This window comes from Podarcis bocagei (assembly GCF_964188305.1).
Source record: "Podarcis bocagei genome assembly, chromosome: 8".
Lineage (NCBI taxonomy): Eukaryota > Metazoa > Chordata > Lepidosauria > Squamata > Lacertidae > Podarcis > Podarcis bocagei.
Genome location: NC_138133.1, coordinates 8,178,455 through 8,203,843, shown reverse-complemented (window position 1 = coordinate 8,203,843; position 25,389 = coordinate 8,178,455). Strand labels below are relative to the sequence as shown.

The window sequence follows — 25,389 nt, the reverse complement described above, 5'->3', positions numbered from 1 at the left end:
AAGTTACAGGGAACCAGACAGAGGGCCTTCTTGGCAGGGGTGTCTGCCCTGCGGAACACCCTCCCATCAGATGTCAAGGAAATAAACAACTACCTGACTTTTAGAGGACACCTGAAGGCAGCCCCATATAGGGAAGTTTGATAATGTTTGATGTTTTACTGTGTCTGATGTTTTAATTTGTTGGAAGCCAACCAGAGTGGTTGGGACAACACAGTCAGATGGGTGGCAAACAAACATTAATCTTCATCATCATCATCACCACCACCACCACCACCTAGCAGGCTACCTTTGTTGTAGTTCCTCATCGGAGAGTTGTAGATCTTCTTTCAACTTCTGATATCTCTCATTCCTGAGCAATCTAGTGCCATCATACAGAGTAATGTCTCTGTCATGAATCAACCTGCACAGGATTTTACAAAAAAGGGGGCAATAAGCAAGTTAGAGGTTCTGTTCTAATAATCAGCACATGTTAATTAGAGAAACACTTCATGTTTGCCCTTCCTGCCACTGACCATCATAGCAATTCCTTCATGTGTTGAAATATCCACACATAAAACAAACCTACAGGCAAGAATGAATGAGTCGAGGGCCGTCTTCCAATCTGCACACATTTTCTGAAGGATGCAATTTACAGCAAAAGTTCAGAATCAGAGTTAAAGCTCTGATCGACAACATCCAACTAGGACAAGGAATTAACACTTGCTTTTTAAATTATGCATGAAGTATAATGTCACTAATAATTTTGCTCTCCTATCTTTTGAAAGAATGTAGTATTGAACAGTATAACAATACGTTTTAAATGAACAAAATTAAATATATGGGCTAGGACATGTTCAGGCATCCAGTCTGCACATGCATCCATTGCCCAAGGGTTTCTCTTTCAAAAGACAACTTCAAATTGCTCTTTAAAGCTTCCATACAGGAAAAGTACTTTGAAAATCTGGAGCAAGCACTCTAGGGGAAAATAAGGGCTAAAAATATCCTACCCACAACACAGCTTCCTGTTCCCCCCCAAATTCCAAGGTGTTAACAACAACATAACCAGTACAAATTCCAAAATGTGATTTAAAGGAAAGCATAGCAATATTAACATATAACTGAAGGCAAATTCACAGAATCAGTGGTGTTAACTAAACCAGAAATGTGCACACCAAACATTTTCACACTTTATTATCACCATCACAGATAAATCTCATTTCAATCCCTAATGAAACAATTTAGAATGATGACGTCTAGAGGGGCAGTAAGAAACCAACAGCAAATTCAGAAGACTGCAGCTCCAGTTATGAAACAACCATTTCATACTGAAAGAGTTAATGCTATGGCCTGGGGCCACTTTAGACTTTACATGGAATAATTCTTTCCTGTGTATATGCTACATGCCCACGTGAGGAATATGAAAACACAGGAAGATTGTGCTTCAGGATAACTGCCACAACTGATGGGATTCGCTTTGTATGTGCTCAGTCTGGTTTCTAGATTCAGCCTTTATCTTAATTAAATGTTACAGTGTGGAATATTCCTACGTGTAATTCATATATTTCCATTCAATGTGAGCATCAGATGCAAAACCTAGGCATACACTTTCCATCATGTTTAACAACTTAAGCAACCTAAGGATAACTCAGGACCAAAATGTATGTGGCATCTGTCACGCGGTTTGGCCTTGTGTGGCAGTTTAAAAAAACAAAAAACAAAATCAGTCATGGTAGGATTAGTAGAGCTAGATTAGGTCCATTGTGTGAAGGTAAAGGTAAAGGACCCCTGACAGTTAAGCCCAGTCATGAACGACTCTGGGATTGTGGTGCTCATCTTGTTTTACTGGCCAAGGGAGCCGGCGTTTGTACACAGACAGTTTTTCCAGGTCATGTGGCCAGCATGACTAAGCCGCTTCTGGCGAAACCAGAGCAGCGCACGGAAACGCGTTTACCTTCCCTCCGGAGTGGTACCTATTTATCTACTTGCACTTGGACATGCTTTTGAACTGCTAGGTTGGCAGGAGCTGGGACCGAGCAACAGGAGCTCACCCCGTTGCAAGGATTTGAACCGCCGACCTTCTAATCGGCGAGCCCAAAAGGCTCAGTGGTTTAGACCACAGCGCCACCTGCGCCCCCAATTTTTCCCCCCAATTTTTTTTATTGGTTTTCACAACATTATAAACGAACAAACAAACATAAATCATAGCCTTATTAAAAAATACACTTATTATCATTGTTAAGTGACTTCCTCGCTTCCCCTTGGTTGAATTTCATTGCATGTCCTTTTAACGGTTTTCCAAATCACAGTTCTTAAAAAAAAATAACTTAAACATTAACATCCTTAGATCTTCACATTGTGAAATTAAACATATTAATTCATCACTTAACTTAAATAAAATCCTAAGCTGTTTTCAGTTAATTTAACTTAAAGCGCCCGTAATTCTGAAGCACAATCTTCCTGTGTTTTCATATTCCTCATGCGGGCATGTAGCATATACACAGGAAAGACATTTGTGTGGAGGGAGGTGCTTAAATCCTATGCCCCACCTGTAGTGCCATTTAAAAGGGCTATGGCAGGGCAACAGTTAAACAGTTAAAGCCCCCTCCCTCCACATTCTGCATCGAGATCACCCTTCTTCAGAACTGGCAATTCTGCTTTTCAAATCAGCCGTGTAACCTATGTTACACCTATGTGGCAGACATGACATCTGTTGTGCTCCTCGGTCCTTTTTTGCCAACCTATTTATTTATAGTATTTTAAGTGAACTGCCTTTTTATGGCCAACTCGCGCTTGCTGGCAGCTCCTCTCGTGACTTGGAAGCACGTGGGACTGCAAGCAGGCTGTGCTCATGCAGAAACAACATTTCCCTGAACTGGGGGCTCTCTGTGGGGCTGGTATCCGAGGCTGCACAGCTCCATTGGCTTGAAAAAATATCGCCCAGACTCCATAATTCGTGGCTGGTTCACCAAATTGTTGACTCTTCACAAGCACTGTCAGAATCTTCCAGAAAAACTCCTGCAGACCTGTACTTCTTAAAGCCTTGGTCACCGCGTCCTTCATTAATACCCCACAGATCTATTCCTCTAGGACTGTCACACTGACCTTTGCAGAACAGCGAGGGTCCCTGGGTTGACACGGTGAATCCCATCCAGAATTACAAGCTTCCCCTCCAGGGCAGCTGTTATAAGTGCAGATGGTCTCCAGGAAGTGTCCCCATTAGGGAGAGTGTACCTCTGCTGCAGTAGATCTCGGGCTGTCATATCCTATGAATAACAACAGCAACAGCAAACTCCTATTAGTGTGAGTCTCAGTAATACAAAGCATTTATTTTGCTGGCACTGTAATATTTTGCTTTAGTCGACACATCAAAAAGGGAATCGTGATTGTTTTAGCCGTGGATTTATGCACACATAAAATGTGCAATAAACATATAAGCATGCTACAGCTTTGTCTCCAGAACAGGCAACAAGCATTGCCTCAAATGAAAGGATGTTGCCAGTTAATGCAAAATACTGTTTTAGTCCTGGTGCAGTTTAAGTATTGACCTCTCTTTTCTGTAATCTGTTGTCCTTACTTAGTTGCCACTGCTACCTAGGCATCAACCCATGTCTTTAATGGGCAATACCAAGAACAGAGCAGTAGAAAAGAAAAACTGGTTTCTAAGCAACTTCAATGTACGATAGTGTTACTACGTCATCTTATTTTCCCTTATCCAGGTCCAGGGCTCCCACAGCCTCTCCTGATTCAGACGCCATCCAAAAATTAGAGCTGAGTGCTATCAGAACACTGATGAAACTTGGTTCCCAAACTCTTCATATAGATATTAAATGGTTCTGGTGATAAAATGGTGCCAAGACATGTAGGCTGCACCAGACCACCTTAACACAAACCCAACTTTGTTGTTTTAAAGTAAACATAAAAGCAACCTAAACTATTAACATGCAGATTTATTTTGAAAATGAAATCAGCTCCAGTTGCCAACAGATCGCAGAATCAATGGCCTACTTTTCACTGCAGTGCCTGGGCTATACCACCTCAGATTGTAGGTGGGATCTCACATTATTCTTCTATATAAAAATTAACATCCCTGCAGCACAGGAACCATAGAGAATAGACTACAATTCTCAGGGCAGGGACTTTTGAAGGGACTTCAACTGCATGGCATCTGAAATGGCATAGCCTGGTCCAACCCCCTTAGTAAGGAATAGGGTAACACCATAAGAGACGAGTGACAATCCAAATGCAACCCTCTGGTCAGTGTGTGACAAGCCTAGGAGGCCAAGGGTTGGGGCATCAATAAACTTACCTGATATAGCATGACGGGTTCTATGTTATACCCTAATATAGCTGCAAATTCCTTAGCAAGAACTGTTTTGCCACAACCCTGGAGGGAAAAAGGAGAACAAGCTGATTGAAGCAGCTGTATGTTCAACCTGAGCAAGTAACAATTACTTCCAGGTGAGGCGCAAAATAGGAATCAGTCTGTGATAAATTAGTATGGGCAGTTCCCCCACCCTCACCAACTGGTATAAGTTTGTGTCTATCACAATGCTGCATTAAATTTAACTCTATGTACAGTTACATTTGGGATGCGGGTGGTGCTGTGGTCTAAACCACTGAGCCTAAGGCTTGCTGATCAGAAGGTTGGCGGTTCGAATCCCAGTGACGGGGTGAGCTCCCGTTGCTCGGTCCCTGCTCCTGCCAACCTAGCAGTTCGAAAGCACGTCAAAATGCAAGTAGATAAATAGGTACCACTCCGGCGGGAAGGTAAACGGCGTTTCCGTGCACTGCTCTGGTTCGCCAGAAGCGGCTTAGTCATGCTGGCCACATGACCCGGAAGCTGTACGCCAGCTCCCTTGGCCAGTAAAGTGAGTTGAGCCCCACAACCCCAGAGTCGTCCATGACTGGACCTAACGGTCAGGGGTCCCTTTACCTTTACAGTTACATTATGGCACTTACTTTTTCTCCAATCAAACAGATATCTTTAACCATGTGGGACAATATCATTTCTGCCAATTGCTGTTCATGGCTGGGAGTCTTAATGAAACTGTCTGTCGCAGAATGCAGGTTTAGTGGCCTAGTCCCAGCAGGAACCTAAGAGACAGATAGCACTATGTTAAGTATAATTGGTTTAATTGACACAGAAATGGTGAATACCTGTGTATTGGTGAAAAGGTTTAACATGGGGGTTTTCCATGGGGCTATATTAAAGCCAAGAAAGGGTCTCTGAGCTCTAGGTGAATTGATAATTAACTGTAGTTCTCTAGTAGCTAACATGTGAGTGAGTAACCTTAGATCAGGTGATTAAGGTACTGAGCTGCAAATTCGCCATCTTTGGAGGGTGGTGGCTGGAATCTTTTGTTCTTTCAGACTCTATGGAGTAAAGCTGTGTAAAAGACTCTTCTGAAGGGAGAGAAAACAGCTCCAGGGAAAATGGAGGGTGGAATGTAGGCAATGCCTCTCTGTCCCCCTCTGTGTGTGTGTGTGTGTGTGTGTGTGTGTGTGTGTCTGTGTGAGAGAGAGAGCGCACTACATTTGTCAGCTCACATTATAAGCTTATTTTATTTCTAAGAAGATGCTGAGCCTCTGCTGGATATGCACAAGATATGAAACTGTTTTGATGTATCATTTACTTTTTGTGTGTTATATTTTAAAGAACATTCTGCAAGTAAAATTTTGAATAATATTCATGGGTCTGGACCATGCTTCATTCCAAAAGCACTCTGTTTCCATGCATCCCTTTGCTTCAAACTGTGCAATATTAATATCTGTAATATGCTAACAACACATAGCTCTCTTAGCTCAAACATTCACTCCAGAAAACAAATTCTGACATTTGCCTGTCAAATAATATGAATGTAACTTGTTTCCTGAACAATGAACAAACCATATGTACGTCTCCATCCATAGCTCAGCTTAAGTCTTCCTTACTGACTGCTGTATCATCGAACAATAAACTATGGTTTAGCACTACAAGGGTGCTCCACAACAAGTTTCCTGCTTGTGCACGCACACATAAGCACCTGGAATTGCCACAATTATGGTTTTAGAAGTTTTCATTCCTGCTTCAGAATAACCATAGCTTGTCATGACACCCAAGCAAGTCTGTCAGCATCCCAGTTTACAGGAATGCAACATATTGTTGATTTTTATGTCAAATTCTGGGAAAGTCAGAAATGAAAGGAAGGCAGCAACATAGCAATACATGTGCAATAAAGCTTATCCTCCCACTTGTTAAACAATTAAATAGTTACCTGAAATGTCACAGCTTCCCCGGCTATTTGAATTGTCACGTCAGCCTGCAAAATCTTGCCATCCTCCCTCTTGTTCACATTTAAAACTCTTGTAGGTACAACAGGTCTTTCTGAATCCTGCAGCTCAAATCGCTAAGAAAGAGGAAGGAATAGAAGGTCTAGATTATTCTATTTGTGAAAGTATTTTCAGCCCCAAACTCCTCCACCTTGTTTGGTCCTTAGTCTGGGCTTGGCCACCATGCTGAACTTGCACCAATGTTACAGGATCACCAAGAGCCATGGGCAAATATTGTAATTATTTATTAAATTTGTTAGTCACTTTCTCTAGCCCAGGGCAACTCACGAGGGACTTACAGCCAAATAGAGAGACCCAGCGTCTAGAAGTTGCCCCTGCCCAGTGACAGTGTTCATGGGGCATAATGAAGGGACATGAGAAACCTGGGATGGCCTCTTGGGACAGATCACAACACTGGCTGCAGTCACATAAAGGGTGAGGATTACATCAGACAGCTTCCATAATGGCTAGCTGTATGTTGTCTGCTCCTTTAACCCTCCCCCCCCCCAAAAAGAGACCCAGGTGGAGATAGTATTTGCTTTCTGTTAAAGAACAGATCTAATAGCAAAATGAAGTCTCATAACTGGGAAAAGTACAGTGGTGCCCTGCAAGACGAATGCCTCGCAAGACGGAAAACTCGCAAGACGAAAGAGTTTTCGATTTTGGAGGTGCTTCGCAAAACGAATCTCCTATGGGCTTGCTTCGCAAGACGAAAATGTCTTGCGAGTTCCTGCGGGTTTTTCCCCCTCCCCCCTTTTTCTAAGGTGCTAAGCCGCTTATCAGCTGATCCGGTAAGCCGCTAAAAGCCGCTAATAGCGCTAATCCGCTAATGGGCTTGCTTCGCAAGACGAAAAAACCGCTAGACGAAGAGAATCACAGAACGGATTCTTTTCGTCTTGCGAGGCACCACTGTAAAATGATCCCAAAATGTATGATTAATTTTTCAATATTTCAGATCTAGTTTAATTAATTGTCATAATCAAATGTTAATTAATCAAATGTCATCAGTTTGAAGGGAGTATAGCAAACATGGCAAGCTTCTTGAAAACTGGTCTTAAAAAAGTAAGGCTACAATCCTATGTACGTTTACTTAGGAGCAAGCCCTATTAAACACACTGGGAATTACTTTCAAGAAGTATGAACAGGTTTGGGTTGCATATGTCCCCTTAAGCAAGAGCACTGTCAATGCAGATCTTCTGTGTTTCACTCAATTAACTTATATTTAATAAGCCTACAGGGCACCATGAACATGGAAGACTACGTCCCTCAAGACATCCTTACTATTCAATCATCATTAGACTTCAACATGTCAAAAAGAATCACGAAACATACACAGCCCAACAAGATAACAAGAAGAATCCACCGACAGCATAAGAATCAATCTGGCTAACCTGATCCGAAAACACACCCCACTCACAAACAAAAGCAAATCTCACTACAGCCGACCAAAGACAACCAACCACACTCTAAGCCACCCCCAACCTCTCTCACCACCAAGGAAATACAACAAGCGAATAGTAAGAGAACCCACGCAAGTGACACTGGCACAAAACCCCACACATACACTGAGTAGAAGAATAGAAGCACTGCCACCCGACCCCACTCACCATTCCCCTCTCCCCCTTTCCCCCCTTTTCTTCCTAACCTAACACTGTATGCAACACTAACGTCTCACAACAAATGACACTTATCTGTAGAAAGCACAACTTGAGAAAAGAGACAATGCATGCATTTTTGTAAATTAAGAAATTTTTAATAAAAATATGTATTTTAAAAAAGAACCACATCTCATGGAAGGCCTTCACTTACAGTTTTCATCAGTCCTCTCTGTCCTCACCCAAAATGACACAAAATAAATACAGAAAGCCATAATAACTAGAAGACGCTTTTGGAGACACATAAAACAGCAGCAGAAGAGGAAGTTCTTGAGACTATAGGGCTTTCTCTAGCTTTGAAACCAATAATTTAGCCATTATTATTACTATTATTTTATTCCAGAGAACTGTAAAGTGTGGCTGCTACCTATGCCAGAATAATTTGTAGGGAAAGAGTGAACGCTTACCTTTAAGGCATCTTCTACGGCTGTCTTGCCTTCCCTCCCCAAAAGAACATTATATGGATAAAGCCACATGATTATATGCTGGATTGACATCACAGGGAAGCAGTTCTGGGAGGGGGGAGAGAGAGAGAACAGAAAAAGTGAACATAGAATCACTATTGTGCTAAACCTGAAAGAAACATTGGTGCCAACATTTTGTGGGAAACAGGCAAGTGAGTGCCATTCATCAGTATTTCATATTTTTTTTATAAATTTTTTTATTGGTTTTTCACAGTTTTTATAGACACAAACATTACACAATACAAAACAAACAAACACATAAACAAACATGTATAATTTCAAATCTTTTTTTCTTAAACCTTACTTCACCGACTTCCCCATACCTCCCCTTTCTGCATCCCAATTCCCAAATTTGTTTCAGCAAATCCTACCCCTTGGAAACCATTCATCAGTATTTCAAGAGTTATTTGGCAAGCTCAATTTTCTGAGGTTCCTAGGTTCTACTAGACTCCAAAAGATAGCTCTGAAATTAGAGAAACCCAAGCAAAAAAGCAGGATTTCCTCAAGGCCACAGGCAGGGCCAGCTGAAGATGGTTGACTGTCTGAAGCAAAAGGACAAAGGTTGCCTCTGAATTATTGCTACTCTCTGCTTCCTGCTACGTAGCCAACTCTAGATCCACAGGAGGAACTCTCCTCTGGGTCCACGCCTGGGAAGTGATCTCAGGAGTCTACAGTGAAGTACCTTGTCAAAAGCTTTTTGGAAGCCCAAGTCCACTCTGTTAACCGGATCAGCTCTATCAATATTCTAGTTCAACTTCTCAAAGAATTTTAAAATATTTGTGAGACAAGACAGCAAAGCCAAACTGGCTCTGCTTCAGCCAAGACTTGTCATTTGCAAGCCTTGCGCAAGTGAAGACCACAAGGGCTAGCCTTCTGCCTTGGATTAGTAACTATGAATTTGATTAACCTAATACAAGAGGGAGCTTAAAGAGGTTTTATTTCCTATAAATTCCATAATCTCTCAAAGTTTCGTGCAGTTTTGTTCAATAATAACCCAAGTGATTCCTTTCAGCTACAGTCTTGAATCTGTGGCTTTACTGGTTGAGCTTTAGTCTGTTCTGCAGGATTGCTGCTGTGCAAATTTGAGCCTTGACTGGGGGATCCAAAAAGCATTAGTTCATTGGCCAAGATTTGACATGGTGCTATTGGGCATTTGAAACATGCCGCAGAGTGCGTGCAGACCACAGAGACGGAATCACTGAAGAGACGTAAAGAGATCTTTGCAAGATTTAATAACAAAACTCCTCTAACATACACCTTACATAGTGTCTATAATCATCACCTATCCATCCACAAGGAGACAGAGTAAGGTACATACAGCAGTATATACCATTCACAACTGCTGACACAGCTAATTACAGTGACTTATCAGCGCCTGCTAAACTGCTACACAGCTGTAAAAACTAGGTCAGGATATGCACCCTGGCTTTTAAAGTGGTACACCATCCTGTGAAACAATAATGAACCCTAACATTTAAACAAACTATTCAACAATACAAAACTGATTTCAGTTGCAGATGACAACTATGTTAGAAAAGAAAATAAGCTTTCACTGCAGGAATTTGTTATTTTCTCTCTCTCCCCCCCCCCCCAGCTACACTGTAAAAGTAGTTTCTTTATCCTTAATACCGGAATGCTTCCCCTAAACTCCAGATAAGGAATCTCCATCTCGTTATCCATTATTTATTTGCAAGGACCTACCAGAATCTGCACAGCAGATGCTAACGTGTCCAGAGGAAAATCAGGGAGACCCAGGGCGGAGGATTCTTGGGTGCAAAAAGTAGTTGCAAATGACAAAAGTTTAGAAATTCTAGAAAGAAAACCCAAAGGCAAAAAATGTTAGACAAACAATACTTCTAAATAAAACACTTTTTAAAAGAAAAATAATATTTTTCGTAAAAGATTCATATATTTTTTTACCAACTTCACCCCATTGGTTCCTTCACTAAATCTAATTGCAATAGCAAATGGTTCAATATCCAAACAGCAGTGATGACAAAGAGTGCCTGTGCCTTGTGTCCCAGTTTAATAAGAACGGCTCTGAAATAGCTCCATCATTGACTAGCTTGGTTATATGGGCACTATACATAGCCTTAATTCACCTTAAAATTGATAATTGGGGGGGGGGGGAATTCAAAATCAGATTTTTCAAATGGTGGTAATGGTCTCATTGCCTAAGATTTAACTGTTGAGTTTGAGATGAAGTGTTTTACCTGAAAGATCAATAGCCAATTCATATTACACCCTTCCATTCTTTCCATGATTTGCCCTGCTGTGAGAGAAATATCGCTTTCTTAAAAGTGAATCAATCTATAAAAGCCTCTTTCTTTCCAGTTGATATCCAACAGCTTCCAATCAGATGTGTGGAAGGAGGGCTGCAATACGAAGGGAGTCAGCTGTGATACCGGAGGTGCTCGTTTTGAGATCCAGGATCGCCCATCTTTAATTCTGCTTTTGCAAAATGGGTTTGTTATAATTTCTTGGACAGTTTATGTTATGAATAAAAAATGGGTTACCTGGTATTCTGTGCTCAAATTTATCAAACTCTGATTGTATCCAAATATTCCCTTTTCACATTGTTGATCATACTATAGGCAACTCCCAATTTATGTGGGGGTTTGAAACACCATTGAAAAAGCCTGTAAACACCCTGTTCCACCACTTTTGGTGACATTTTTGTGATGCTTTCGGGTCACTTCTGGGTTCGGCACAAGGCACATGTGCATGGTTCACACATATCGGATGTGCCTATAGTGGCCGCCGCTTGTAATGGCATTTTGTATATGGACCGCATCATGATATCTTTGCAGATATGTTAAACCAATAGCTCCTCTCTGGGAAGGTTAGGACAATACAGTTAATCGTAGTCTAGGTCTCTTGCCCTGATGAGTAACGCTTACAATCATTTTTTGCCATTTCCTTAGGTCCTTAGGCAGGGTTTGAAACAAAAAGAATTAAAAACGGTAAAATCGTCATTTTAACTGATGCTATCATGCTCATCCAGGAAGCTTTAATTCATATTAAAGAAACATATCCACTTCCAAATGTTTGTAAAGGCTGTGCTAGATAAGGTCACTCAAGCCTATCAAATGCCTTTTTGGGATCTAAAAAAAAGCTAGACCCTTGTTTCAGAATATAGATAGCATTAATACTATTTATGAACCTTTTAATATACTCTCAAGTTGAAATTCAGGATAAATCCAGTTTAATCTGCATCAAATTATTTAGCAATAAATTTGCTTAATCTAGCCGCCAATATGGATAACATCTTAAAATCATTGTTAAATAGAGCAATCTTCTATATGATATTGCAATAGAGGCCACTTTCTTTAGTTCCGCTTTAATTAGAGTACTAGCTTCTTTCATACGGTTGCCATACGTCTTCTTTTTCCAGGACATGTCCTCTTTTTCATGGGTATGTAAAATGAGTGTCATCATAGTGATCCATAGTTAAAAGTAGAAGACGGCAAATGGATCTTCTTTTTTGCTCTTCAAAATATGGCAACCCTAAAGTTTTAGAATATACTGACGGAAACCCATCTAGGTAAATTTTAATCTTAAATTCAAAATGCTAACTAAAGTAAGGCTAACAGTTGCTACAACCATAATATCAGGAGTGTAAACAGGAAGGCATATATCCATCCTGTGTACATGGCATGTTCACACACAACATGGGACCCAGCACAGAGTGTTTGATCCTGAAAGCCACAGTTGTTGTTTTTAAGGCACATTTCTAACAGAGCAAGAGATCATTGCTGAAATTTAAGATGTTCTATTTCCCATCCCTGGCCCATTCAGCTTATTTATCCACAAATTCTAAAAAGGAAACAAGCAATCAAAACAAAAAAGGTACAAGTGTCTTTAATCCCCTCAATAACAAGTTTAATGTTCCATTATTTTAATGTTGTATTTTATTTTTGTTTTTAAGTTGTAATCACTCATCTTGTTTTTATTATTGCTTGTAAGCCGCTCTGAGCCCGACCTTGGCTGGGGAGGGCGGGGTATAAATAAAAAATTATTATTATTATTATTATTATTATTATTAATCTCACATTGGCCCCATTCAGACTTCACAGGACCACTTACATGAACAAGCTGCAGGTCTCCATCTTGTGCATGCCCAGTATCTCCTGTTTTGCACACTAAGGAAGAGATCAGAAGCCCCTGCTTCCAATTTTAAACTGAGTGCAATTCCCCATAATTGTGGGATATAATCCACTGAGAGCAGTCAAACACAACATTTCTTGTTTTCCTAGAGAAGCATTCCGAGGGAATGTTTGGTCCAGCCATTTGAAAGCTTCCTGTTTCCTCCTGGCTGGAACATCCTTCCTTTGCATGTGACTAGAGGTGGGTGTGACCTTACTTGTCCAGGTAACAAAAGGACAAGGATTGCTGCCACACTCTTTTTTGACTTCCTCCGTTGTTGGAGCAGCAGCTTTTAGCTAGAATTGTTCTAGTTGTATTCATTCAACTTGTTTTTATTATTGCTTGTTAGCCTGGCCTTGGCTGGGGAGGGCGGGGTATAAATAATAATAATAATAATAATAATAATAATAATAATAATAATAATAATAATATGTTGGCTCTCAGCCAACAGAGAACACAGGGACTATCTCCATATGGGATAGATCCACATGTTTATACTTTGTAACTAAGTCTGCCTTCAGGGATCCAACTGTGAACTGATGATGTGAGTAAACTTTTATATACTTTACACAAGATTGTGGCGTGTTTATTCTTTTAAGAGGGATGCAAGGGAATCTAATATTGAGAGGCTTAAACAAGCCTTCAACCAGCTATCTGCTGTATGTTTAAAATGGGAATGTAAAACTTTGCTAAGTTATAGAACTTCCTAGCGCAGGTTAGGAAGGATATTAATGAACAATATATCCTCTCCTGCCTCCCTGAACATTTCCACAATAATTTCTGAACTTGGGGAACTGTGGTTTAAACTATGGTTTCAGGCAGATCTGAAATCACAGTTGCTCAGTTGTTTCCGACTTTTTCCTCATTAACTATAGTTTAAACAAACTACAGGACCTCTGTCATGAAGTGAAAGTTCATCAAGGAGCTCATTTAGGTTTATTCACAGAGGATTCTTGCTCACCCCATCATAAAGACGTGAGTTTGGTTGGAAGATAGACGTACCCGAATTTTGTACCACCATTACCTAAAGTAGATTAGCCATGAAATCTGTTAGGAGGCCTAATAAAAATCTGAACCTTTGTATATCATGTCTAGATTATCTCACCCAATTCATTTGGTCATATCACAACAACTCTAATATTCTACAAGGGAAGCCATTAGATAAGAAAACTAAATTCTAAGAACATTTATGCATAGCTGTAATGCATATATTTACCTCTCAGTTGAAACGTTAGGTCCAATACAATATAACTGTGAAAGATGGTCCTAAAATAGAAGACAGTATCACCTATCAGGCCATTTACTCAAGCAACAGCACTCTGTTCACCAGGGAGCAGGGTGACATCTTCATCAAGCTCTCCACCCAAGATCTCGTTCCTGGTCCGTCAACGTCAGATGTTATGTTACAATGCACACCACTTTACACTTGCTTACATTAAATGGTGTTTGCCATTTTAATGTCTATTCGCCCAGTTTGGAGAGATCCTTTTGGAGCTCCTCACCGTCCTTTTCATTTTTATATTCTGAACAATTTTGTGTCATCAGGAAACTTGGCCTCTGTCCTGCTCACCACTAACGCCAGATCATTTGTGAAGAATATAAAAAGCACCAGTTCCAATACAGATCCTTTGGGGATCCTACATTATTCCATTATGACATTTATTCATGCTCTGCGCTTCCTGAACTTTAACCACTTGCATAGCCATAAGATAACTTGTTCCATGACTGCTAAGCTTGCTCAGAAGTCTTTGGTGGTGGGCTTTGCAACAGCTTTTCAAAAAGTCGAACACACACAGTCTACTGCATCATCCCTCCCTACATGCTTATTGATGCACTCAAAGAATTCTAAAAGGTTAAGTAGACTGGACTTTCCTTTGCAGAAGCTATGCCAGCTCCTCTTCAACAAGACAACATCGGTATGCTTGGTAATTTTATCTTTAATCATGCTTCCCACCAGTTTTCCTGGAATAGATGTTACACTAACTGTCCTGTAATCTCCAGGATCCCTGCTCCCCAACTGTGGGTTGTTTTTGCTAGATGATTAGCAATTCTAATTTTGAGTTCTTAAAGAGCTCCTGTGTAGATGCCATCTAGAGCTGGTGAAGCCTTCATTTTTAATTTGTCAACATGGCCTAAAACATCAGCTCTTGTCACTACTAGTTGCCTCAGTTCCTCACTCACTTCCTGATAAAGTGAGTAAAGAGATAAGCATCTGCCCTTCCACAGTGAAAAACAAATGCAAATAATGCATTGAGCTTCTCCGTCATTTCATTTTCCTCCTTTAGAACACCTTTGACTCCCATGTAAATGCACACATTAAAGCATCATTCAACTGTACTTTGTGTACAACCCCAGACACCTGCAACATTACTTACCTTAAACGGTAGATAATGAACATCTCTTGCTTGAAATCTAGATCGCAGAGGTGGGTCTAATGGGTTACCCAAATATCGGGGGACGGGAAGGCCCAGGGCAATGACTCTGAAGTTTTCACTGACTCTAACAATCTTCCATGCATCCAACTCTGATTTATTATGCTCCTGAATAAATTAAGCCTATAATTAGAATTCTGCAACCACTTCAGAAAAAAGACCAACTATTCAGGGTACCTAATGAAGAGCTGTTTGAACTGAACAACAAATGGCTTATAGATCTGGAGACATAGAGCTCTCACTCCATCAGCTTCAATACAAATGCCAGTATTAACAAAACTGTATATTGATTTTAGGATTTTAAGAGTCACTTCACACATTAGTGATCTGAATGCATGTTCACTGTGCTTTCACAGTGAGCCATAACCCTGAAAACAGGTTTTTTTTTAAAATCTTCCTTTAAAAAGAGGAGGGGGGAAATGTCAGTACATGGCAAGGAAGCCATCATTACCTGCAATGCCAGGTCAATGATTCGTAAGACCAGAGCCATTCATGACTCGATCAAGGAATTGACCTGCACGTGTAACAGAGACATGACTGGGCATGGTAGCTGCGCCTACTCTTGCCACTGCTTGTCCACCAGGTTTCACTTACACACAGCAACCCAGGTCATGTGGGTGGGGAGGGAGGTTGCAGTGATTTTTAAGAAGTCCTTAGTTTTAACCAACCTTCCTATTAGGAAGACCCAGTTTTCCGAGTGCAAGTTCTGGAAGTTGGGCAATAGGGGCAGTACAGGATTCCTATGGTGCACCGACCTCCCCACTATGAGAGGCATGTGTTAGATAGATATTGTGGTATTTAAGGGCAAAAATGTTTAGAAATATAATGAAGAAAGAAAGAGTTCCATGCAGTAAAATATTACTTGAGAGATCTAGCAGGGAAGGAGTGAATATAAAATAAACCATATAAAGAATAAGCCTTCTAGAGATCAAAGCTTCTCCAGCAACTTTTATTTTAGATTTAATGTTGTTTGGGATCTAGTATTGATGGAACAACCCAATACCTTCAGCAGTTTGTCATAACGTTCTGCTGACATGAGAAAACGGCCATCTTCAAGTTGCATCTCCCGGTTCTCCAGTAAATTGTTCAAGACGGGTAAGACATTCCGCTCGGCCTTCTCCAAGCCTTCCAGAACCAAGATTCTGCCTTCGGTGGCTGCTCGTACGGCACACTGCCCATCAAAACAAAATCAGCTTCAGAAGCAAAAACAGCTGAATAGGAGTTCACAAAATGAAAGCTAGGCTGAATATTTCCCACTGCACACATTTGCAGGACCATATTCCCCTGTGAAAACAGGGGTGGAATATCTGTCAACTTTCAGGGGAGAATGTGAACTGCAAAAATTGGGGGCCCTACCTTTACTTACAGCATATATTACTATAGCCAAGTTCTTCCTGTAGAGATAGAGTTGCAGCTGGGCCACCAGCCTAAATGAAAGGATGGAACATTGTGGCATCGAGGCCACCTGTGCTCCAAGGGACTGCAATGGATCCAGGAGAATCGCCGCCCCCCTCACTCCTTCCAAGGGAGAATGGCCCCTCTTGAATAGGGGCCACACAAATATGCCAGAGGAACCACCCACCACAGCATCTCAGTGTTGACTAGATTAAGCTTCAGTTTATTGGCCCTCATCTAGTCTATTATCACAACCAAGAGCTAATTCAAAATGTAAAAGGAGAAATGCAGCTGTGTGTCATCAGCATAGTGATGCCCAATGCTCTACAAAACTCTGTATGATCCCACTCAGCAGTTTCATGTAGATGTTACACAGCATGGAGCAGGGGCAGAGCTGACTCCTGTGGGACCCCATACTGGAGAATCCCCAGAGCCAAATATTGCTCCTCCAGGAACCACATTTTGGAGCCATCAATTCAAGCAGGAATGAAACCCCTACAGCACAGTGCCCCCAATACCTAAACTCAAACAAAAGGTTACTATCGTCAACAGTATCAAAAGGTACCAAGAGATCAAGTAGGATCCATGGAGTCACACTCTCCCTGTCTCTCTCTCTCAACACAAGTCATCATGCATGGCGACCAAGGAAGTTTCCATATCAAAACCAGGCTTGAATTCTGGCTGAAATGGATCTAGGAAATCTGACTCCTCAAGAGTACCTGGATCTGGTTGGCAACCACGCTCTCAAGAACCTTGCCCAGAAATCATCAGTTCTCATCAAATTGACAATAAAGACCCGTGGCGATTATAAGTACTCACCTGATCAATGTAGTAAGCAGTCCCAGCTCGGATCTCTCTCCGCTGTTTGAGATCTGTTTCTGTTGTGTCCCTGGAGAGTGCAATGTACTCCACTTCTCGTTTGGTCAACTCCTGTAGGACACAGCGCAATATTTGAAAACATATAGATTACAATCAGCACAGCGTCACAGCAAATTATCCAACAGAGGCAGCGACACATCACTAAATGGAATAAAACTAAAGAGCAACACCATCTCTTGAGGCCCAGTTTAGTGCTCTCCCTCAATCAGCATGGTAGCAGGACACCTCCTTATGAACATTTCTGAAACTTTCAGCTTTAAATCACTTGGATGGATCAAAACAAATAAGGAGGCCAGCTAAAAGGAGACACACCGAGGTAAAAAAGATCTTGCAGTATGTTCCATCAGTGTGACTCATAGTATGACAGAGAGCAATAATCATAAACATATAAACAACATTGCTATTACTTCAGCATCATTAATAGTATTGTTGAAAACTTTGTTTCACTTGTGTTGTATTCCTTTGGGTACATATTAGTGAAAATGTGTTTGTCTAGCACTAATGGTTGCTGATGAAATGTATTGTGAGCTGGAGGATCACAGTGTATTTCCTGAATATGTGCCATTCATATAATATAAATGTTGGAACACAATGCAAAGTAATGCACTGCAGTAATAGATTCAAGTAGGTAGCCGTGTTGGTCTGCCGCAGTCAAAATAAATTAAAACAATTCTTTAAAAAGATTGTTAAAAAGGCTCTTAAAAACCTAAAAGCTCCCTTAAAAGAATCAAGTCTTCAAAGACTTCAAGTAATTGCAGTAACAGACATAGACAACAGAAGTTAAGCTATTCCTGTTCAGGTAGGGGTGCAGCTGGGCTACCAGTCAATGCTGATGGAAGGCACTCCACCGGAGCCTCAAGTAACAGCAAAGGATCCTGAATATTCCCAAGCTGCGTACCTGCTCCCTCAGAGGGAGTGTAAGCCCATCAAGAGCAGGCAACCTCCCAGCCTTCTGGTCTAGGGAACCACCCAGTGCCTCAGTCTTATCTGGACTGAACCACAGCAAAGCAATGCCACCCCCCAACTCAGACAGCCGCTCCAGTGGGATACCATGGCCAATGGAATCAAAAGCCACTGAAAGGTCGAGGAGAATTACCGTATTTTTTGCACCATAACACTCACTTTTTTCCTCCTAGAAAGTTAGGGGAAATGTCTGTGCGTGTTATGGAGCGAATGCCTGCGGGTGGCGGGGGGGATCTGCTGCAGTCGTGAGCAGAGGATCCATGGTTCCCCTTCCTTCCCTCCTCCATGGTTACAAAGCATGGATCCACATGGATCCTCAGGATTTTTGAATTGGGCTACTCCAAACTCACTGTCAAATCACATGTCTGTGGCCACAGCATGAACCACAAAAATCATATATCCATTATTTCGTTTAGAATATTTTTTTTCTTGTTTTCCTCCTCTAAAAACTACGTGCGTGTTATGGTCTGGAGCGTTTTATAGAGCGAAAAATACGGTAACAAGGACATGTTTCCCCTGTCTCTCTCCTGACAAAGGTCACCATACAGGGTGACTAAAGTGGTTTCTGTGCCAAAACTGGGTCTAAACACCAGTTTGACTATGCCAATAAAATAAGTATACCAAATGTTTGAGGCAACAAACAATGAGAAAACAACCAGCCAATAATAATAATAATAATAATAATAATAATAATAATAATAATAATAATAATAATAGTTGCTGTTGTTGTTTTATACTCAGCCCATCTGGCTGGGTTTCCCCAGCCACTCTGGGCAGCTTACAGCACATATAATTTTTTTTAAAAAAAAATCTCAATACAGGGCTGCATTCAGATGTCTTCTAAAAGTCAGGTAGTTGTTTATTTCCTTGACATCTGATGGGAGGACGTTCCACAGGGCGGGTGCCACTTCCGAAAAGGCCCTCTGCCTGGTTCCTTGTAACTTTGCTTCTCGCAGGGAGGGAACCAGCAGAAGACCCTCAGAGCTGGACCTCAGTGTCTGGGCTGAGGGATGGGGGTGGAGACACTCCTTCGGCTATACTGGGCCAAGGCGGTTTAGGGATTTAAAGGTCAGCACCAAGACTTTGAATTGTGCTCGGAAATGCACTGGGAGCCAATGAAGATCCTTTAGGACTGGTGTTATATGGTCCCAGCAGCCACTCCTATTCACCAGTCTAGAAACTCAACTGTAGTGTGTTCTTGGTTTGATTCAAAGGCTTCAAAATTGGGAAGTAACTCTAAACAATCCTTGATTACCAAACATACTCTCTGCACACTGGGGTGGACACTTTACAGGGCCTTCTGCCAGAAATCCAAAAAGATACTCTCCCAGGCTACATGTCTCTTAGACTGCTAAACATTACTACACCGAAACCTAAGAATTACTAATGTCCACTCCAGTTTCCAAATGAAAATTAAGTCTCTCTCCCCAAGCTTACCAAGTACTGCATGGCAATCGATCGCCGAAGAGGCCCAGGTGGTCCTATGAGAAAGACGTCTTGGCCCAAAAGGTCTTTTTGCATGATCCATCTTAAATGCTGGATTACAGATTGAGCCACAGAGTCTGAAACTGAATGAGAAAGGCATGGACTTTGGTCTAAATTAAGAATTTACAAACAAATGTTTTTTTAATTCTAAAGCACCTTTAATAGTTTTGATACTGCTCTTCAATTTCTGAATTTATCTTTCTAGCCTCACTGCTGAGAGGTCCTTTTTTTCAGAGTGCAAACATTTCAGATCTATTAAAGTTCTAACCAATGCAACTGACAGTGTTTGGGATGAATAAAATGGACTGATAGAGTCCAGTTAAATTAATAAAAGGAAGTGCCATCTAGAGTCTTGGGTTTAAAGGCGAGGCAGCGGGTGAGCTAGGTTAAGATTTTCCTCCGGCTGGACATTTGATTAAACATGAAGGCGTCTCAAGACTGGCCTGTGTTAGGCAACTAAACAAACAAATAAGTAATCTCTGCTCATCGCTGAAAGTCCCTGGGTAGACTTTAGCACATCATTTCTGCCAAGATACTTAGGAAGGTAAAATAAGAGTAACACAAAGGCAGCTCTTTTACCTTCTTGGGGCTACAAATGAGACAAATACAAGAGAGTGTCTTCTCAGGAACGGCCATTGAGCTTTTGCAGAAATAGCCAATGTGGTGGCCTCCCTCCAGAGTTTGGGCTACAGTTCCCATCATTCCTGACTGCTGGCCAAGCTGGCTAAGGCTGATGGGAGCTGGAGTTAAATCACCTCTGAAGGGCACCATGTTGGCTCCCCCTGGGCTATGGAAGGTGCTGTAGTCCCTGCAGAAGGCTGCCTTTATTCTGTTCTCCACATGGCTCCTTCTCTCTTATGTGTGAGCTTCCTTTGCCAGGCTTAGGCACGGATAACGCAGAACAGGGATTTGGAAACAGCTTTAAACGCTGGTGTGGCACCCCGGGGGTCCCCTGGAGCACACCTACCCTGCACGTCTGGCTGTTCTCAGCATGGTGTAGCCAGAAGCCGGGACTTCTCAGCAGGGGGCAGGGGGCTTGTTCACATTAAACCATAATGAACCATTAAGTACGGCTTAACATGATGTGTGATCACAGCCAGACTTAGAAGCTTGCAACTCCACGCTCCTGGTACATTTTACATTAATAAATTTAGCTAGCTCTATTTTTAGTTACGGTTTGAAGAAAAGAAATTGGATCAGATTTAAGAGACACCTAAAATGGAAAGAAAATTCAAGAATGCAAAACAACCTGTCAGATAGGAACAGAAGATAAATGCATATAAGAATGCCCCCAAAGCCTCAGGGCCACAGACCCTACGGACACAAGGGCACTCAAATGCACTTTTCAATACTATAACCAGCTCCTGCAAAATTTCACTATTTCCTTTATATGAAGTAACAACAGCACAGAAAGGCTTGTAGGTAGGAATTGGCAAATATGTTTAGTTGATTTTTTAGTTTTATTTTACTAGTGCTCAGGTTAACATAAAGTAATTAATCATTACTAACGAAGGCAACCAAAATTTTTTTATCTTCCCAGATTTTCTCCATCTCGCATTTCCTTTTATCTTTCCTCCACCTTCTCTCCATCCTGAAGAGTCCACCAGACTCTTCTAATATTTATTTAACTATTTGCAGGCTGCCTTCTAGTCAAATCCTGCCAAGCTGGCTTCTGATATAAATTCACAGTATAACATCAAAAAGCTTAAAAAAATTCTATTTCAGATTGTTTTTAATGATTTTTTATATATATTTTTAGCAAATCTTGTTCTTATCTGTAAGCTGCCTTGAGACAGTCAGGGAGAAGGGTGGGGTGAAAATAAATTTTAAAATCATTACTATTATTCATATATGTTTAACCAGCTGGGTATTAGAAGAATATTGTTTCTTACTGTAGTTCACTGGGACAAGTTCTGGATTTCTTGGAATTTTGAGTTTGTATGATACATCTCCAATAGTAACAGTATCACCTGAAAAGAAAAGGGAAAACTGTCACTGATTGCTAACTATACAATCATCACAAATCTAACACAGCCTACAAAGAGGAAGACGTTTGCTCATTCAGGGCACATAATATTTTCTGAACCTTCCTGCAGGGCATGATCCAAGATGGCATTTTAACCATAAAATCTTTGTTATAGCCTTTGCTCTCTGTGTCAATAGTTGTAATAGTAAACCTTTGTACAGAGTAACAATCCTAGTATATCTAGCTTAAGGTTACCAGATTTTTTTCCAATGAATCCGGGGACACTTTTCAATTTCAATGGATTTTGTATGGGAACTGATTTGTAAATCCGGGGACTGTCCCCAGGAAACAGGGACGTCTGGTAACCTTAATCTAGCTTCCACTTCAACTCCTGGCCTTTGCAACCCAAGAACTTTAGAAAAAGGACACGTGTAAATGAATAGCTCCATCAGCCACTTTGCAGAGATTCTACAAAAAAACAGGTCATTCATTCAGGTTGTGATACTTAACATTTTATTTAAAGATGTGGGGTTGGATCCAGGCTTAGTCATGCCCACTGAAATCTAGTTTAAACTGATCTATTTTAATCATTATTACACCTGAATCCTGGCAAGTTGAAAGTGTGTGATTAAATGCACACAAGAATTTCCCAGCGTGGAAACAGCTTTTACGCTCTCTGCCTTGCTTTCCGGGCAAGGTCCACTCAGTGCGCCCACTCCAAGATGCGGGGGGAGGGGGACAGTTCCAAGGGTTTGAGGCCCTGTGTGAGATGCCTTCAGCATCATGTAGGCTACCCAAAACCCAATGGCTAAGTTGCAATCAGGTAAGGAGAAAAACGAAATACAGTGGTACCTTGGGTTACATGCGCTTCAGGTTACAGAGACTCCGCTAACCCAGAAATAGTGCTTCAGGTTAAGAACTTTGCTTCAGGATGAGAACAGAAATCGTGCTCCGGCGGCATGGCGGCAGCGGGAGGCCTCATTAGCTAAAGTGGTGCTTCAGGTTAAGAACATTTTCAGGTTAAGTACAGACCTCCGGAATGAATTAAGTACTTAACCCGAGGTACCACTGTAGGGTGTGTGGCAACAGGGCATCCTCAATGAAACACACATGACAAACTGCCCACCAAAAAAAAAGCACTAAAAAGCACCCACACCACCAGCAGCTACAGGTGACAAGTGGCTAGTTTTTCCTTACTGGGTTATCCACAGAATGAGAATATCTGTATTTTATTGGGAGAGAAGGGTTGTGGGTTGGCATTTTGATGAGGAGAATGCCACGTGGATAACATGAAAAGCATGCACACCTCATATCCACTTTAAACTACTGTGTGTGTATAGTACAGCCCATTACCTATTGTGAAAATAGATCAAATATCATTTTTTTCATATTAAATGAGCAGAGCAAGTTCTGTGCTAAGCATCTGTAGATACGGCAGGTAATAAACATTTAAAATACGTTTTGCAATAGCACTGACTTGCAGCAAGCACCCTGTGTGGTTTTCTCAGTCATTCCAAGAGGGGCAGAATAGACCCCAAAAGCTGTAAGAGTAAAAACATTTATTTTTTCCACTAAATTAAGGAGGGGGGCTCTGAAACACCACATGGCAATCACAGCTCATTATAGCTGAGAACAAGACTGACATACAAGTTTTATTATTGTTTTCAGCACTTCTGGGATTCATATGTGGCCATAGTGAAGCTACAGAGGGCAGGGATATTTAGGGGTCAATCATTAGATTCTCAAGTGATAAATGGGAGGATGCTATACAAATCTCTGTTTGATCCTGGGGCAAACATATCCCATTTCAACAATTTTAGGATTTCATTATCTTTCCTGCCTGCCAGCTGTAAATTGTTGTATACTCATTTCTCCTTTCAAAAATAGTTACTTCTTAACACCAGGGTTAACTACTCATTTTGAATATGTTCTTTAAAGTCAACTGTTATTATTTTTCTTTAATAATGTTTTTAATGCAACTGAAATGAATCTGAGTTTCTGCGAGTCAGTTTCAGGGCTGGTGGGGGGGATGACCAGCAAAAAATTAACTAAAAGGACTTTGATCAAAACTAATGCTGTTGGGCAACTGGGTGACAAACACAAATCTTGCTGTGGAAGTACTTATTATCAGGTTTTTAAAAAGCAAGAGATAACGAAAAGCTCAGAAATCCTTAGTGCGCCTGGGAGACAACAAGAAATTTATACTGAGAATGAAAAATGGGCACACCACTCTCCAAATAAGATGTTATGATCACAACCCCAGCAGAAGCACATTGGAAAGCATGCAAGATGGTCAAAAGGAGATACACATCAAAGACTTCATACAGAGCTGAGCTAAACATGTAGAAATGGTTCCCATATAGAAGCTTAGAACATTGACAAGAGAGAAACAGGAACACTTTAATCAAAATAAATGTGATGGAAAGTCAAAGCTGAGATATCATCCGAAACACATGTATGTGGCAGTAACTTCCACTAAAAATCAGCGTCACTTCTGATCACATTTAAAATATACTAGAGTGTTAAACCTAGACCTCAGTAACAGGTTAAACAGTTATATTATCTGCAAACCAAAATAATAAAAGTGGTACAGAATCCTATCATTTGCTTTTATATTATACTGAAATATGGAGCATCTAAGTAAATTTATTCTGGGAAATTAAGAGCAAGGCTACAATTCTGTGTACCTCATAGAATTGTAGAGTTGGAAGGGACAACAAGGGTCCCCCTGCAAAATCACAGCTAGAAGGAAATCCCACCAAAGTAGATCCACAATAAAGGGTTTAATAAAAGTAGCATAAACTAAGTAGTGTAAATGTGTTGTAAACCACATCTGAGCTTTTTTTCTTAAAAATATAAAGCAGCCTAGAAATGAAATGACTAATGATATTAATGAAGATATAGGCTTGTCCCCAGCCTTTCTCAACCTCTGGTCCCCAGATGTTGTTGAGCTACAACTCCCATCATCCCTAGCTAGCAAGACCAGTTACTGCCAGTCTCAGGGGTGGGGGGACAGGGGCCTATTTCCTATTTATCCCTATCCATGTGGCCTATTTTTCCAGTTCCTTGTAGAATTTGTAGCTTTTGTTTACTTTATTTCAACGGAAGGAGCCCAGTCATGTCAATAACAACTCCAATTATTATTATTATTATTATGACATAAAGGAAAAAGGTAAAGCATAGCTCCCACTGGAATGAGAGAAGACTTAAAGGGGAAACAGGGTTTAGAAAAAAGGATGTCGTGTTTCCAGAGATGCTGCTAGGAAGCCAGCAAGTAGGTTAGGAAGGTAGATTGTTCCTCCCCTAAGAATTTTATTCTGTGAACCACCCTGAGACCCATGGACGGTATATAAATTCAATAAATAAATAATAATAATAATAATATACTGGTGCAGAGAGGTGTGTGGCTTTTGAGAAAGAAGCGGTGTCCACTGGAAGGGCTGAAGCACTCTTGGAAGAGCAACCCCACAAAAGGGCCTTTAAAAAACAAAAACCCTTTGGGAGCAGAAGTCACCGAGCTCTTCTAGTGGCGGTGAGTCCCATAAGCTCGCTCAGCCACGGGAAGGAAGACCAGAAGCGGAGGACCAGGGGATGCCGTCGCTCCAGCAGCCCTTTCCGTCTCAACCTTGCGGGGAAGAGTCCGATCCTGTGGGGTCCTCCGGATCCCCGGGCCTGCGCCAAGAGGCGACCCGGCAGAGACCCGGCTCCCAGTCCCC

General features: G+C 41.2%; 1 protein-coding gene and 1 long non-coding RNA gene across 5 annotated transcripts in view; one reads left to right on the top strand and one right to left on the bottom strand.

Annotated features, from left to right (window-relative positions):
* Positions 1 to 25,389, top strand: part of LOC308594059 — a 227,903-nt gene that overhangs the window by 82,758 nt on the left and 119,756 nt on the right. The gene's annotated exons all lie outside the window — the stretch shown is intronic.
* The window catches only part of VWA8 (von Willebrand factor A domain containing 8), an 89,108-nt gene that overhangs the window by 63,441 nt on the left and 278 nt on the right, over positions 1 to 25,389 (bottom strand). For all 4 annotated transcript variants that reach the window (XM_081206143.1, XM_081206142.1, XM_081206141.1 and 1 more), the window contains exons 2-14: positions 21,600 to 21,677; positions 19,660 to 19,790; positions 17,200 to 17,310; positions 15,989 to 16,156; positions 14,929 to 15,093; positions 13,770 to 13,819; positions 10,109 to 10,217; positions 8,351 to 8,455; positions 6,234 to 6,365; positions 4,939 to 5,073; positions 4,286 to 4,363; positions 3,082 to 3,242; positions 287 to 400 (exon numbers count right to left, since the gene is read on the bottom strand). In XM_081206143.1, the coding sequence (XP_081062269.1) occupies positions 287 to 400; positions 3,082 to 3,242; positions 4,286 to 4,363; positions 4,939 to 5,073; positions 6,234 to 6,365; positions 8,351 to 8,455; positions 10,109 to 10,217; positions 13,770 to 13,819; positions 14,929 to 15,093; positions 15,989 to 16,156; positions 17,200 to 17,310; positions 19,660 to 19,790; positions 21,600 to 21,677 (1,537 nt within the window). The remainder of the gene's footprint in view (positions 1 to 286; positions 401 to 3,081; positions 3,243 to 4,285; positions 4,364 to 4,938; positions 5,074 to 6,233; positions 6,366 to 8,350; positions 8,456 to 10,108; positions 10,218 to 13,769; positions 13,820 to 14,928; positions 15,094 to 15,988; positions 16,157 to 17,199; positions 17,311 to 19,659; positions 19,791 to 21,599; positions 21,678 to 25,389) is intronic.